General features: G+C 45.4%; 1 protein-coding gene across 3 annotated transcripts in view; it reads left to right on the top strand.

Moving 5' to 3' along the window:
- Nucleotides 1–13,391, top strand: part of maml1 (mastermind-like transcriptional coactivator 1) — a 28,491-nt gene extending 15,100 nt beyond the window's left edge. For 2 of the 3 annotated variants that reach the window (XM_071410645.1, XM_071410643.1), the window contains exons 3-5: nt 8,875–9,108; nt 9,611–9,749; nt 10,980–13,391. In XM_071410645.1, coding sequence (XP_071266746.1) covers nt 8,875–9,108; nt 9,611–9,749; nt 10,980–12,055 — 1,449 coding nt within the window. In that variant the 3' untranslated portion in view covers nt 12,056–13,391. The remainder of the gene's footprint in view (nt 1–8,874; nt 9,109–9,610; nt 9,750–10,979) is intronic. The other variant, XM_071410644.1, reaches the window with a different exon arrangement.
- Nucleotides 13,392–15,755: the final 2,364 nt, after the last annotated feature.

A 15,755-nucleotide genomic window follows, 5' to 3' on the forward strand; every position in this document is an offset into this window, starting at 1 on the left:
ATTTTCAAGTTATCTGCATTTAAACATGCAAAATAATGAAATGTATTGTACCCTTCATTCACACTATGGGCTCAGATTGCTTTGCTTTGCTTCCTGAAAGAAGGTCCCTCCCCCAATTGATACATCATAACTTCTGCACCTCATTGGATTGTTTAGACATGTCATCACATATTGTCATGAATGTTAATGTTTTATTTCCTACACAAGTGTTTGGTAACAGCTCTGGTGGACATTTTTGCAGTCAACATGCCAATTGCACGCTCCCTGAACTAGAGACGTCTGTGGCATTGTGTTGTGTGACAACTGCACATTTTAGTGGCCTTTTGTTGTTGTCACCAGCACAAGGTAAACCTGTGTAATGATCATGCTGTTTAATCAGGATTATCTTGGCAAAGGAGAAATGCTCACTATCAGGGATGTAAACACATTTGTGCACAACCTTTTCTAGAAATAAGCATTTTGTGCAAATGGAAAATGTGTCATTTTATTTCAGCTCATGAAACATGGCACCGACACTTTTTTTTTATTTTTTATGTTGCGTTTTGTATTTTTGTTCAGTGTACATGTCCATGCCTACCCCTTTCAGGTAAAACATTCAATTCAGTATTTGCCTTATATTTAGCTAATTAATGATTGGTTATGCAGAATAAGCTTCTAATTTTAAAGCCTCTCTTTTAAAAAAAACACACCTTAGCGCTTGGAGTCCCATGCAGGAAAAGCTAGATTACAAGAGCTTGCTGGACATTTTTTGTTGTTGCGTATCTTTTACCAATAGACTGTTGAAGAGGGAAGCAAGCTCTTTTTTGCTGAATGGTAAATACAGCAGTCAATAGAACTCTCAGGTAGTTTGAAAGAAGAGTGAACGCGTGATGGAGGTAGGCAGTTTATTTATTCAGACCAATAACCATTCAGCCTTAGTGAAGAGAAGTGGAAGCGCTCTGCGTCTAATTCTAGTCCTATATTATTCAACTGTCATTAGAATGATGAGGACAACACAACTTAATGTAATGTAATTGTTGAAGGTGAGGAAGGGATGAAACAGAGGGAGAAGGAGAGAAGCTAATAACGGGAAATATTATGAAAGGTGTATATATGCGTCCGCTTACTAATTATACAAATGGGCCCCATTTCAGAATTAAAATCACATTTGCTAGCCTATACTTGTAACTTTGTAGGCTGCATGTGCTGCACCAGAATCACATGTTGTCTTCTGATTTATCATAGTTTGAACGATGTGCGTAATTCCAGTCTGTAAAAGTACAGTAAAACAGTTCACACACAAAAAAGATTTAGCCTACTGGAGCTATTTACATTTATTTACCCAGGAGAACATATAGCTATGTTTTTCTGTTGTGTGTAATGTGCAGTAGCCTATATCATATGTATTGGATAATGGCACAATCATTTGGGCTTTTTTGGGGCTTGGGCTCATTAAATGTTGTTAATGTAGGGCTCACAAAATATATTTAATATGTGGCTCATCAGGCTCGGGTAGCATCAGATTTGTATGCAGCTCTAATCAAATCTAGACATGTATGTTCTTTTGAATGACACTTCCGGGTTTGGCTGGAAATACCGGGTTACCCAGGAGAAGTGATTTATTCTCTGGTTGGAATGGGGATAATATTCAACCCTACTTGAGGGCAACGATGTGCAGTAAAGGGTTAGGCTATATTGGCAATCTGAATAACCGGTAAGCTAGATGTCAACAAGTGTATACGAAGGACTTGGACTTACATGACTTGGTTATGGTCATCACCCAAGCCTAACATTAATTTCCCACTGTGTGACTGGGAGAGTAGGAGCCATCCACATTCCCAACAAGGGAAAGGCTCAACGCATGTTTTATACTGACATCAGCAAATAGCATTACAACTGAGGCATAAAGAACATTCCAAGGCCGTGTTTGTGTTCACACACTCCCCCAGTGCTACAATGCTGGTGTATGACGGAGTCTCACGTCGAAGCAAAAACAATGGTAAACAATAAGGGCTTGTTAAAAATGAGCAATGGAGTTGTCTGGCTTGCCCTTACAGTTTAAAAGAACGGCTCCAAAGAAAGACCTCTTGTTTTCAACATTTTCGCTTACATTAAGAACCACAGACCAATGGATAGCCTAGATTAGCAATAGCATTACATTTGGTAACTTATGATCAACACATACACATCATTTGATTGTACTGCACATTTCTTGCATTCATTGCATTTCAAATTACTGTTACTGAAGTTGTAGGCCTCCTCGGCTAATTGTTTTTGACAACCTCGTGAATTAAACATACTGCATGTAGGCCTAGTTGATGGTGATGCTAGGGCCTAGAAGGGTTTTTATGTTAGTCTACAAACACAACCCCACACACTGTCCTCAGTTTTTGTTCTTACAAGTCTGGCACGGGCCCCATGGTTCGGAAGGACTGTGTGTGTGTCTGGGTCAAGCAGCTGGTTGCTAAGGCGCTAGCGTGCAGGCTCCCACGGGGGCTTGGGTTGTGGTGGAGGGGGGGACCGGGGAGGGGACAGCCATGACAAAGCAGCCTTTCATGCATCCCTCCCTCCTCCCTCACTCATGTCCTCACCAGTGTATTTTAGGAGCAGCCCCCACCTTCCTCTCAGTACTCTCTCTCTATTTAAATATAGCTGCTGCTAACACACTTGTATTTTTGTCCTCTCTCGCGAGAGGGGACTCTGTTCCTCTCTTCCCCCTCTCCCCCTCAACTGTGTCTGTGGTGTGTGGATGGACCACCGCTGGAGCTCGAGGCCTGAGGCTAACCCCTGATATCTCTGCCCAACTTTCCAGACGTTTCTATGGAGGTGGTTGCCACACCGACTAAGCCCAGGCTAAACACTGGTTGTTCCATGTCATTTCAGCAAGCAATGACGGAAATTGTTTCTGTAGTTAGAAACTCATAAGATATCCTGCAACATTTTGTTGAAATATAATTTGATCTCAGAAAATAGGCTAATTGATTGCGACCATATGATACAAACAGGCTAGGAGACAGTTTCTATCTACATGGCATCAGACTGCTGAGCAGTTGAACTGGACTGACCACCTGCTCTGATTCTCTGCACCTTAGCGCACATACACGCATGCATGCATGCATGCATGCAGTGCATTCAGAAAGTTTTCAGCCCCTTCCCTTTTTTCCTAATTTTGTTACGTTACAGCCTTATTCTAAAATGGATAAAATAAAAATACATCCTCAATCTTCACACTACCCCATAATGACAGACTCTAAATTGAGCTCAGGTGCATCCTGTTTACATTGATCATCCTTGAGATGGACTCCAATCAAGTTGTAGAAACACCTGTGGTAAATTCAATTGATTGAACGTGATTTGGAAAGGCACACACCTGTCCATATAAGGCCCCACAGTTGACAGTGCATGTCAGAGCAAAAACCAAGCCACGAGGTCGAAGGAATTGTCCATAGAGCTCCGAGACAGGATTGTGTCGAGGCACATATCTGGGGATGGGTACCAAAAAAATGCTGACAGGTCCCCAAGAACACAGTGGCCATCATTCTTAAATGAAAGAAGTTTGGAACCACCAAGACTTTTCCTAGAGCTGGCCGCCCGGCCAAACTGAGCATTCGGATGAGAAGGGCCTTGGTCAGGAAGGTGACCAAGAACCCTGTGGTCACTGACAGAACCTTCCAGAAGGACAACCATCTCTGCAGCACTCCACCGATCAGGCCTTTATGGTAGAGTGGCCAGACGGAAGACACTCCTCAGTAAAAGGCACCTAAAGGACTCTCAGACCATGAGAAACAAGATTCTTTGGTATGATGAAACCAAGCTTGAACTCTTTGGTCTGAATACCAAGCATCAAGTCTGGAGGAAACCTGGCACCATCCCTACGGTAACGCATGGTGGTGGTGGCAGCAGCATCATGCTGTGGGGATGTTTTTCAGCTGCAGGGACTGGGAGACTAGTCAGGATCAAGGGAAAGATGAACGGAGCAGATATCCTTGATGGAAACCTGCTCCAGAGTGCTCAGGACCTCAGGACCATCATTGAGTGACAATGCAGGAGTGACTTCGGGTTAAGTCTCTGAATGTCCTTGAGTGACCTAGCCAGAGCTCGGACTTGAACCTGATCGAACATCTCTGGAGAGACCAGAAAATTACAGTGCACCGACGCTCCCCATCCAACCTGACCGAGCTTGAGAGGATCTTCAGAGAAGAATGGGGGAAAACTCCCCAAATACAGGTCTGCCTAACTTGTAGTGTCATACCCAAGAAGACTCAAAGCTGTATTCGCTGCCAAAGGTGCTTCAACAAAGTACAGAGTAAAGGGCCTGAATACTTATTTTTTTTTTTTTTATTCTAAAAACCCGTTTTTGCTATAAAAAAATCAATTTTAGAATGAGGCTGGAACCTAACAAAATGTGGAGAAAGTCAAAGGGTCTGAATACTTTCCACACACACTGTATACACTGTACAAAACATTAGGAATACCTGCTCTTTGTATTACATAGCTTTCACCTGGTCAGTCTATGGTCCCTTACTGATGTCACCTGTTAAATCCGCTTCAATCAGTGTAGATGAAGGGGAGGAGACAGGTTAAAGAAAGATTTTTACGTCTAGAGACAATTGAGACATGGATTGTGTGTGTGCAATTCAGAGGATGAATGAGCAAGACAAAAGATGTAGGTGTTGCGGCGTCAAGAAGGCCTGGGGTTCGATCACAGACTGTGTCATTACCGGCTGTGACCGGGAGTCCCATAGGGGCCCGCACAATTGGCCCAGCGTTGTCCGGGTTAGGGGAGGGTTTGGCCTGGGGGGCTTTACTTGGCTTATCGTGCACTAGCGACTCATTGTGGCGGGTCGGGCGCCTGCAGGCTGACTTCGGTCATCAGTTGAACTGTTTCCTCTGACACATTCGTGCAGCTGGCTGCCAGGTTAAGCGAGCGGCTGTTAACTTCTTATGGATAGGGGGCAGCATTTTCACGTTTGGATGAAAAGCGTGCCCAGAGTAAACTGCCTCCTACTCAGTCCCAGATGCTAATATATGCATATTATTAGTAGTATTGGATAGAAAACACTCTGAAGTTTCTAAAACTGTTTGAATGATGTCTGTGAGTATAACACAACTCATATGGCAGGCATCCTGGTCCCGTGTGGCTCAGTTGGTAGAGCATGGCGCTTGCAACGCCAGGGTTGTGGGTTCATTCCCCACGGAGGGACCAGGATGAATATGTATGAACTTTCCAATTTGTAAGTCGCTCTGGATAAGAGCGTCTGCTAAATGACTTAAATGTAAATGTAAAAACCTGAAAAAAATCAAACCAGGAAGTGGGAAATCTGAGGTTTGTAGTTTTTCAACTCAGCCCCTATTGAATATACAGTGGGATATGGGTCATCTTGCACTTCCTAAGGCTTCCACTAGATGTCAACAGTCTTTAGAACATTGTTTCAGGCTTCTACTGTGAAGGGGGGCTGAATAAGAGGGGAATGAGTCAGAGGTCTGCCAGCAGCCACGGGCTCATGATGCGCGGTAATGAGAAAGTTACCTCTCGTTCCATTGCTTTTCTACAGACAAATGAATTCTCCGGTTGGGACATTATTGAACATTTATTATAAAAACATCCAAAAGATTGATTCTATACATCGTTTGATATGTTTCTACGACCAGTAATATAACTTTTTGGAATTTTCGTCCGACATTTCCGCTGGACTTGCCCGCGCCTCGTGAGTTTCGATTTGTTTACTAAACGCCCTAACAAAAGGAGGAATTTGGACATAAATGATGGACTTTATGGAACAAATCAAACATTTATTGTGGAACTGGGATTCCTGGGAATGCATTCTGACGAAGATCATCAAAGGTAAGTGAATATTTATAATGCTATTTCGGACTTCTGTTGACTCTAACATGGCGGATATCTTCTTGGGTTATTGCATGGTTTTCTTTTTCCGTAAAGTTAAAAAAATATCTGACACAGCGGTTGCATTAAGGAGAAGTATATCTTTAAATCACTTGTATCTTTTATTAATGTTTATTATGAGTATTTCTGTGATTTGATGTGGCTCTGTGCAAATTCACGGGATATTTTGGAGGCAAAGCCAAATGTAAACTGAGGTTTTTGGATATACAGTCGTATGAAAAAGTTTGGGCACCCCTGACTGAATTTCCATGATTTCCATTTATACATAATTGGGTGTTTGGATCAGCAATTTTATTTTGATCTATCAAATAACTGATGGACACCGTAATATTTCAGTAGTGAAATTAGGTTTATTGGATTAACAGAAAATTTGCAATATGCATCAAAACAAAATTAGACGGGTGCATAAATTTCGGCACCCCAATAGAAAAATCACATCAATATTTAGTAGAGCCTCCTTTTGCTAAAATAACAGCCTCTAGACGTTTCCCATAGCCTCGAATGAGTGTCTGGATTCTGGATGAAGGTATTTTGGACCATTCCTCCTTACAAAACATCTCCAGTTCAGTTAGGTTTGATGGTTGCCGAGCATGGACAGCCCGCTTCAAATCATCCCACAGATTCTCTATGATATTCAGGTCTGGGGACTGGGATGGCCATTCCAGAACATTGTACTTGTTCCTCTGCATAAATGCCCGGGTAGATTTTGAGCAGTGTTTTGGGTCGTTGTCTTGTTGAAATATCCAGCGCCGGCGTAACTTCAACTTTGTGTCTGATTCTTCAACATTATTCCCAAGAATCTGCTGATATTGAGTGGAATCCATGCGGGGGACCGGAGCCTACATCCCCAGGTGGTGCAGCACCTGTGGGACAAGTTCGGGAGGGTGCAGGTGGACCTGTTTGCCTCCCTGGACAATGTACACTGCCCTCTGTGGTACTCCATGTCGGAGCCACCAAGGCCTCTGGGCTTGGATGCTCTGGCTCAAGATTGGCGAGGCTGGAGCTTTTCGCATTTCCCCCCTATTCCCCTGATCCAGGCTGTGCTGGTCAAGACCAGGATGGCGGAGCATTGTCTGCTGCTGGTGGCCCCATACTTGCCCAGGCGACCTTGGTTTAGCCTTCTCCTGTCCCTGTTGTCTGGGACACCTTGGCAACTGCCCCTGAGACCCGACCTGCTTTCTCAGGTCAGGGGAACTCTGTGGCATCCGAGACAACACCGCCTCGGTCTGTGGGCTTGGCCGCTGAACGGCACCAATGGTCCATGTTAGGACTTCAGGAGGGCGTAATGTACACTATGCAGATCACAAGGGCACCGGCTACAACTGCAGCATACCAGTTTCACTGGCGGTTGTTCTGCTCTTGGTGCACTGGTATTGAGGTTGTGCCCGAGTCATGCAGGGTGCAGTATGTCCTCCTATACCTGCAGTCTCGCTTGGATGAGGGCTTGGCAGCCTCTACACTGAGAGGCTGATATATCTGCCTGCCATATGGGGTGGATGGACAGGCCAGTGGTGCGCCATCCCTTGGTATCCAGGTTTATGAAGGGGGTTCGTCGCCTGCGTCCAGCTAGGACATGCTGAATGGCGAGCTGGGATCTGAATGTGGTCTTGGCAGCTTTGGCAAAGCCGCCTTTCGAACCGTTGGAGTCTGCTTCCCTGAAACACCGCTCTATGAAGGTGGCTTTCTTGGTAGCGATTACTTCCATGAAGAGGGTGGGTGAGTTTCCATCCTCTTTCGGTAAGTTCCTAGTGCTCCCGGACCCCAGCCCCAACCCTTCATTCCTCCCAGACAGGCATGTGAACATCCCTTTTATCCTGTCTGCTTATGACACCCCGGCAGTGGCGGGGGAGTCTGGGCCTCCCTCCGGCATGCTGTGCCCTGTGTGGGCACTGGCTGCCTATGTGGAGTGGACACAGTCAGTGAGAACAACAGACCAGCTCTGTGTCTGCTATGGTGAGAGAGTCCTGGGGGCTTGGTTATCAAAGCAGAGGCTCTCTCACTGGATCGTGGACACGATTACGATAGCATACCACCTGGCTGGCAGACCAGTGCTGGGATCTGTGGTGGCACATTCAACACGAGGTGTGGCTGCGTCCTGGGCTCTACTGAGAGGAGTGCCCCTCGCTGATATCTGTGCTGCGGCCAGCTGGGCTTCCTCTTGCACCTTTACTAGTTAAATGTGCCACCTCCCTCTGCTGTTGGTTCAGCGGTCCTGGGCATTGCCTCCCCTTCTGGGGACTGTGCCGGGAACCCCATTCCACATTGACGGCCCCTGCGTCTCGTCTCGGTCCCGCGTTGGGACTTTGCCGCTGACTGGCCAGGTCCCTCTAGCACCAACTAAATCTGTTAGGGGTATACCAATATATTGGAGTGATCCAATATAGTGAAACAACAAAGGTTACGTATGTAACCACGGTTATGTGAGCTATATGGATTGCTCCAATCCTCTACAGTGCCAGAGGTGCCGTAGAGGGTTGCCAAACAACAACCCAACGATATGAATACAATCAATTCGATTCATTTCTCAGAGATCAAATTATATTTAAACAAAATAATGGTTTCACGAATGCTAATCCTATCTGTTTCTAACAGAAACTGTTTCAGAACAGGCTGAGATGGTAGGGGTCGAAATCCTCTTGTGCCTTTTCAGTTGGAACAACCCACTAAAAATATGGAACTGTGGTGGTACTAATAGCTGGTCAAGTGAAGCACTTATTTGAGGCCATAAACTTTCAAACTGAACTTATACAACCACGTTCTTCATAAATACATTGATTAGCAAGTGTTTTAGGTGAAGTTTGAGTGTTGGTTTTAATGCTTTTTCCTCTGCTTTACATCCAATTGTATTTATCCCCAATGCAAAGGACCAATATCCCTCCCACTTGTTTGACTGTACCCAAAGCCTAACCTCAGACTCAACTCACTCACTCCCTGTCCTTCTGGTGGACATTAGGGGAATAACCACAACATTTCCCCCATTTTTACTTCAGCAGGAGCAGAACACGTACCCGACGACAACGCATGGCCCTGGACCCGGCAACGCCATGGCGCCTCAGCCGGGGGGGCCCGGTAACGGCATGGCGAGTAACCATGGCAACACTGCCTACCTGTCGGGGCAGGCAGCGGTGGCGGCGGCGCTGAAGCAGCAGCAACAGCAGCAGCTGATGGAGCAGCAGAAACAGTTTCTACTGGGCCAGAGGCAGCAGCAGATCATGGTCCAACAGGTAAATGCCTGGGGTCATGGGTCATGTGCTGCAGGTTCTTGGGTACTTAGTATGAATAATTTGGGTTAAAAACATTTTAACACAGGCTTTGTAGCTTATTCACATAACTGGTTTCAACTTTTCCTATGACTACCAGCATGCTGAGTCAATACAGGATCTGTCTATGCTACCTGTCTGGACTTGCTAGTGCTGCATAGCCCTGAGTAAGCAGTATTCTAAATGGTATATATTTCTAACACACAAGGGGGAGCCATTTGTCTGCATGTATTGTGAATTGTTAGACTACTGCACTGTTGGAGCTCGGAGCACAAGCGTTTTGCTACACCTGCAATAACGTGTATCTGACCAATACGATTTTTTTGTAGAAGTGGCTTATGACAGTTTCGCAGTAGGTGCTTTTATCTCTGATTCGTCTAAAAGAGAATGTATGGGGAGGAATGTCAGTCATGTGTATATGCATGCATGACATGTGCATTCTCTATGTATGGTTTCTGTGTTTCAGGAGAAGCAGCGTCTGCAGCAGGAGCAGCAGCTCCAGAGGCACCTGACCCGGCCCCCTCCCCAGTACCAGGACCAACAGAACCAGCAACCTGGAGCACAGAACAACCCCTTCCAGCAGCCGCAGGTCGCCCAGTTTACAGGTGAATAAGACCCCACGTCACCAGCCGTTACCCCTAATGTAGCATGGGCCCTCCAGCCACGTCAGACCTGGGCTGCGTCAGACCTGGGCCCTCCAGCCCCGTCAGACCTGGGCCCTCCAACTCTGTTGCCGGAGAGTTACCTTCCAGTAGGTTTTCAATCAAACCCCAGTTGTAAAGAACCTGATTCAGCTAATCAACCAGCTTAATTATTACAGTCAGGTGCGCTAGATTAGAGTTGGCATGAAAACCTACTGAACTGTAGCTCTCCAGGAACAGGATTGGAGAGCCCTGACCCAAACACTCCACTACAGTCTGAAAATGGCATGTAGGGTTCAGATCCAACCCTCTACCCAAATTCTGCCAGAAGTGTGAACTCATTCCCTACCAGAAGTGTGAACTCATTCCCTACCCTTTATAGCTTTCAAACCATTGAGGGTTTGGAATGTTCCTGTGACCCAGCCCAATAAACGGGCACAACCCAGTAACTTGCCATAGCCCAAAACAAATCGACCATGACCGATGTAAGATCCGGGACCCCAAGGGGTGCACGTCAAGTTTTGATGATTTGAATCAGCTTTGTAGTGTTAGGGCAAAACCAAAATGTGCACCCCTTGGGGTCCCGAAGACCGAGTTTTGGAAACGCTGGCTTAGAGATAAGAGGGTGATTTTTGGAACAGGTATACACCTCAGCCACAGCCAAACTCTCTACCAGTGCTTACACTTCCATTTCAATTGAATAGGAACCCTTTGGAAATGTTTGGTTGTGTGGGAGGTTTACTCAAATGATGTGACTCACACAGAACAACTCTTTGTTTGGCAGTAAACAAATAAACCTCACAAGTGCAAATGTTGCTTACCGTGAATCATTTGAATGGCAAACTAGTAATAGGGTCTAACGTGTTCTCTCGTCTCTAAATACATTTGCCCATTTGTTCCGTTTCTTTTGAGAGAACTGCTGTCTCAATGGTTGCTTTCCTTGCCTCCTTTGATTCTATAATAGCATGAAAATAATGTGGTAGACCTTGTCAATTGCTATCTGCATTCATGAAAGAATGGTGACGCAGACATGGAGCCATTTAAGTATATTGAGAGACAGATTTGGTCTTCTATAATGAGCATATTGATTAAGATTGCATATTACATAAGGATTACACATATTTTTATAATTCAAAGGTTAACTTTTCAGTTTGTTTTATTGTGACTCAAAGCTTCTTTTGCTTCTCCCTGCAGGCTCTTCTCAGCCAATGGTCAACGTTGGCTCGCTGGGGGGCCCCGCCCCCGTAGCTCAGCGAATGTTCCCCCAAACGCAACAAGGCATGATGGGCATGACCATGGGCCAACAGGGAGGTGGTGGACCCACACCTGGTGCCCTCCCTGCTGCCAGCCAGGCCGACATGAGCCTCTCCTCTTGCGGGGGCGTTATGGACTCTGCCTTACAGCAGCAGGTACTCTACAGTAACATGAACATGCACCCCTCCCAGCAAAGTTCAATGCAGAGGCAGCCCGTAGGCAACATGGGCGCTCCCTACAGACAGAACATGCTAGCCCAGCAGCAGCACCTCAAAAACCAACCCAACGCCGCCCTGCTGAAACAGCAGCAGCAGTTAGCCAGACTACCCGGCTCCATGCCCGGTGGCAACATGCCCAATGTTATGCCCAACACCATGCAGAGTGCCCAGAGCCAAGCCTGGCAGCAGCACCAGGTCATGCAGCAAGCCATAGGTGCCCAGCAAACGCCTTCCAGCAACGGTGGCCTCCCGCCCAATTCCTTTGTCAACTCCAACGCCTTCCACATGCAGCAGCAGACCCGCATGCCCAACAAGATGCCTGTTGGCAACACCCCCTTCGGCGCCAATGCCAACGGCAGGCCCATGGGAGCCATGAACCCTGCCCAGCAACAGATGATGCAGCAGGCCCAGCAAAGGACTGCAGCCAACCCCCAAGTTTCCCTTGAGCAGCCCTTAGGGCAAGTCTTACCCAATCAGCAACAGACTCAGCAACAGCAGGGTTCCCAAGGCCAAGGGGTGTTACCGGACCTGGGGGCCTTCAGTCAGCCGCAGGGGGGGCGTTCGGTCAGCCAGGGGCTTCAGTGCAGCCAGCAGGGCTACCAGATCAACAGAACTGCCAACCAACAACAGCAGCAGCAGCAGTTGCCGTTTGGCTACAACACTGGATCAGGGGCTAGCAGTCTGCCCAGCTTCCCTGGGGAGGGTGACCTGGTGGATTCTCTGCTGAAAGGACAGAGCACGCAGGAGTGGATGGATGATCTGGATGAGATCGTTCACCTTTTCCGGTCAGTAGATTAAGACAGAGGACAGAGAGCCACTTCAGACAATTGGGACTTCAGACGACGCATTGAGAGAGCGGAAGTTGGTGTATTAGTTCCAAGCCAATTGCCAATGAAGTGCAATGAAATGCAGGAACAGCGAGGGTTAGTAATGGAATTCTGTTACTGTTCTGACACTGCTAGGACACTGTAATTCTCCGTATTGTGTGTACTGTGTATATACGAGGCGTATATAATGTTAAGAGAATGAATGGATGGTAATGATGGTGCACAGGGCCAAAACCCGTGTGATTCCTATTGGAGTATTTCCCCCCCCCAGGACTCGAAGTATAGAGTACTCTACTACTACTGAACCTGTGGCTCAGTACTAAACCACTGAATCAAAGGTGAACCGAACGCTCCACACACACACACACACACACACACACACACACACACACACACACACACACACACACACACACACACACACAGCCTCTTCTGCTTTGTTTGAAGTTGCAGCCTTCAATGCAAATATAGGCTCGGTGTAGCAGAGGTGGCCTAGTAATACATTCCCCCCTATGTAAAAGGTTTGTGGTAATACACAAGAGTTTTTGTTCACAGTCTGCTCATAAATAGACCTGTGCCATTTCTCCTCTACTCTCAAACCAATGACTAGGTGAGCTAAAGAAACTCAACTGTGGCGGCCATATTCGTTCGGTTAGCCAGTGTCCGTGTGTTGCTAAGTGGGGACCTATATGTTGAACTGTCTGTAGTCTTTGATTTGGAGACAAGACTGTTTCTCTGTTTTAGAGTTGTGCAATTACCCCCAATGTAGGTAGGTTTCAAATGTAAAGTGACAAATGGAGACCTAGTCCCCACGTCTCACACTTTTGAGTGATTCTTGTATTATGTTTCTAAAATGGTATCCCTTTAGGTTCCTTACCATGTTTGACCAGGTTACACACTAAAATCACTGTCTTTATTAAACATCCAGTCCACTGTAATTTCAATAACCAAGCTAAAAGAAAAGATAATGTATGGATTTGTCTTTAGTCATGCAGCTTTTATTTTATATAAGTGGAAATCATTGCCTTAAGACACATTGCAGCCATTATTTTTGTCATACCCTTGAATGACAATACAGCCTCTTGAGTTGGGATATTTGATTAAAAAAAATTCCATCCTTGTTTGTGTCAGGGGCTACTTGTAAATTTGTATATTTTTTTTGTATGCATTTTCCTATTGTTTTTGCTGAAGATATAGCTTATTTTTATATGTATATTGCAGCTGATTTTTGTAAGTATTTTATACTTTTCGAATATGGTTCTCTGTAAAACAAGAGTATTATGTGAATATAGTTCTTTAGAAACTGACTCTGCGTTTTGTCTTTGTATTTTTGTGCGTGCGTGAATTATAACTAGCTAGCATTACAGTATTAATATTAGGTGCCAACATAAGGTGTGAGTAAAATCCTGTCCAACATTTGATTCACATTGTTATCACATTACAGTTAATCATGATGATGGTTGATTACTTTCTTCCATCTGTTTTCTTGTCCTTGTAATTATTTTTGCATCAAGTAGCACAGGAAAGGGGAGCTCCACTCTTCGGGGGCCTAACGGACGAGTCGACACACTTTTGCCCTAGTTGACACACACCTGATTCCAAGTATCAAAAGATCATGGTGTTTAAACAGATGTAATGGCTAGGGCTGGGCAAATGTGTGACTGACACTAATCAGGCCCCTGAGGGCTACTCATCCCTGATATGGCATAGGATCTATGCTGATATCATAGCTAGACATGCAGTGGATTCGGAAAGTAGTTCGGACCCCTTGACTTTTTCCGCATTTTGCTACGTTACAGCCTTATTCTAAAATGGATTAAATTGTTATTTCCCCCTCATCAATCTACACTCAATACCACATAAAGACAAAGTAAAAACTGTTTTTTGAAATGTTTGCGAATGTATTAACTGATATCACATTTACGTAAATATTCTCACCCTTTACTCAGTACTTTGAAGCCCCTTTGGCAGCGATTACAGCTTTGAGTCTTCTTGGGTAGGACGCATGGCACACCTGTATTTGTGGAGTGTCTCCCTTTCTTCTCTGTAGATCCTCTCAAGCTCTGTCAGGTTGGATGGGGGGTGTCACTGCACAGCTTTTCAGTTCCCTCCAGAGATGTTTGATTGGGTTCGAGTCCGGGCTCTGGCTGCGCCACTCAAGGGCGTTGAGACTTGTCCCGAAGCCCCTCCTGCGTTGTCTTGGCTGTGTGCTTAGGGTCGTTGTCCTGTTGGAAGGTGAACCTTCACCCCAGTCTGAGATCTGCTCTAGAGCAGGTTTTCATCAAGGATCTCTCTGTACTTTGCTCCGTTCATCTTTCCCTTGATCCTGACTAGTCTCCTAGTCCCTGCGGATGAAAAACATCCCCACAGCATGCTGCCACCACCATGCTTCACTGTAGGGATGGTGCCAGGTTTCCTCCCGAAGTGATGCTTGGCATTCAGGCCAAAGAGTTCAATCTTGGTTTCATCAGACCAGAGAATCTTATTTCTGAGAATCCTTTAGGTGCCTTTTGGCAAACTCCATGTGCCTTTTACTGAGTGGCTTCCGTCTGGCCACTCTACCATAAAGGCCTGATTGGTGGAGTGCTGCAGAGATGGTTGTCCTTCTGGAAGGTTCTCCACAGTCTATCTCTGGAGCTCTGTCAGAGTGACCAAGGCCCTTCTCCCCCGATTGCTCAGTTCGTCCGGGCGGCCAGCTCTAGGAAGAGTTGGTGGTTCCAAACTTATTCCATTGAATAATGATGGAGGGCACTGTGATCTTGGGGACCTTCAATGCTGCAGGGATTTTTTGTCAGCATTTTTTTGGTACCCATCCCCAGATATGTGCCTCAACACAATCCTGTCTCGGGGCTCTACGGACAATTCCTTCGACCTCATGACTTGGTTTTTGCTCTGACATGCACTGTCAACTGTGGGGCCTTATATGGACAGGTGTGTGCCTTTCCAAATCAGGTCCAATCAATTTAGCTTACGACATGTGGACTCAATCAAGTTGTAGAAACATCTCAAGGATGATCAATGTAAAGAGGATGCATCTGAGCTCAATTTCGAGTCTCATAGCAAAGGGTCTGAATACTTATATAAATAAGGTATTTCTGTTTTTACTTTAATACATTTGCAAAAACTTAATTTCGCTTTGTTTATTATGGGGTGTTGTGTGTAGATTTGAGGATTTTTATTTAATCAATTTTAGAATAAGGCGGTAACAAAGTGGAACAAGTCAAAGGGTCTGAATACTTTCTGAATGCACTGTACGTAGACACATAACAGCCTGCTCCTGGACCATTGCACTCGCACAACATGCAATTCAATCATATATGGCTACCATGTGCGTCCAATTTTTCAAAAGTTAACTGATTTGGATTTTGGCAATCGGTTAGGATTAATTGTTAGAATTGTTTTTTCAAAATGAGATGCTGATCCTCTGGATAGGAATTCATATTTGGTAGTTTAATCTGACCTTTCAATCACGATTAAATTACGTTTTTGCATTTTTCAAAACTCAAGGTACTGATTAGGATAGTTTTGAAGCCGAAATTCAGGATGATCTTGATCCCACTTGAAGGGTGGACTTAGAAAGGTGAAAGGCACTACAACCAAGAAATGTCTGACTAAAGTGAAGTTAAAAATATATAAATACTTTCTTACATCTGGAAACTAAATGTTCATTA

Source organism: Salvelinus alpinus, chromosome 7, assembly GCF_045679555.1.
Source record: "Salvelinus alpinus chromosome 7, SLU_Salpinus.1, whole genome shotgun sequence".
Taxonomy (NCBI): domain Eukaryota; kingdom Metazoa; phylum Chordata; class Actinopteri; order Salmoniformes; family Salmonidae; genus Salvelinus; species Salvelinus alpinus.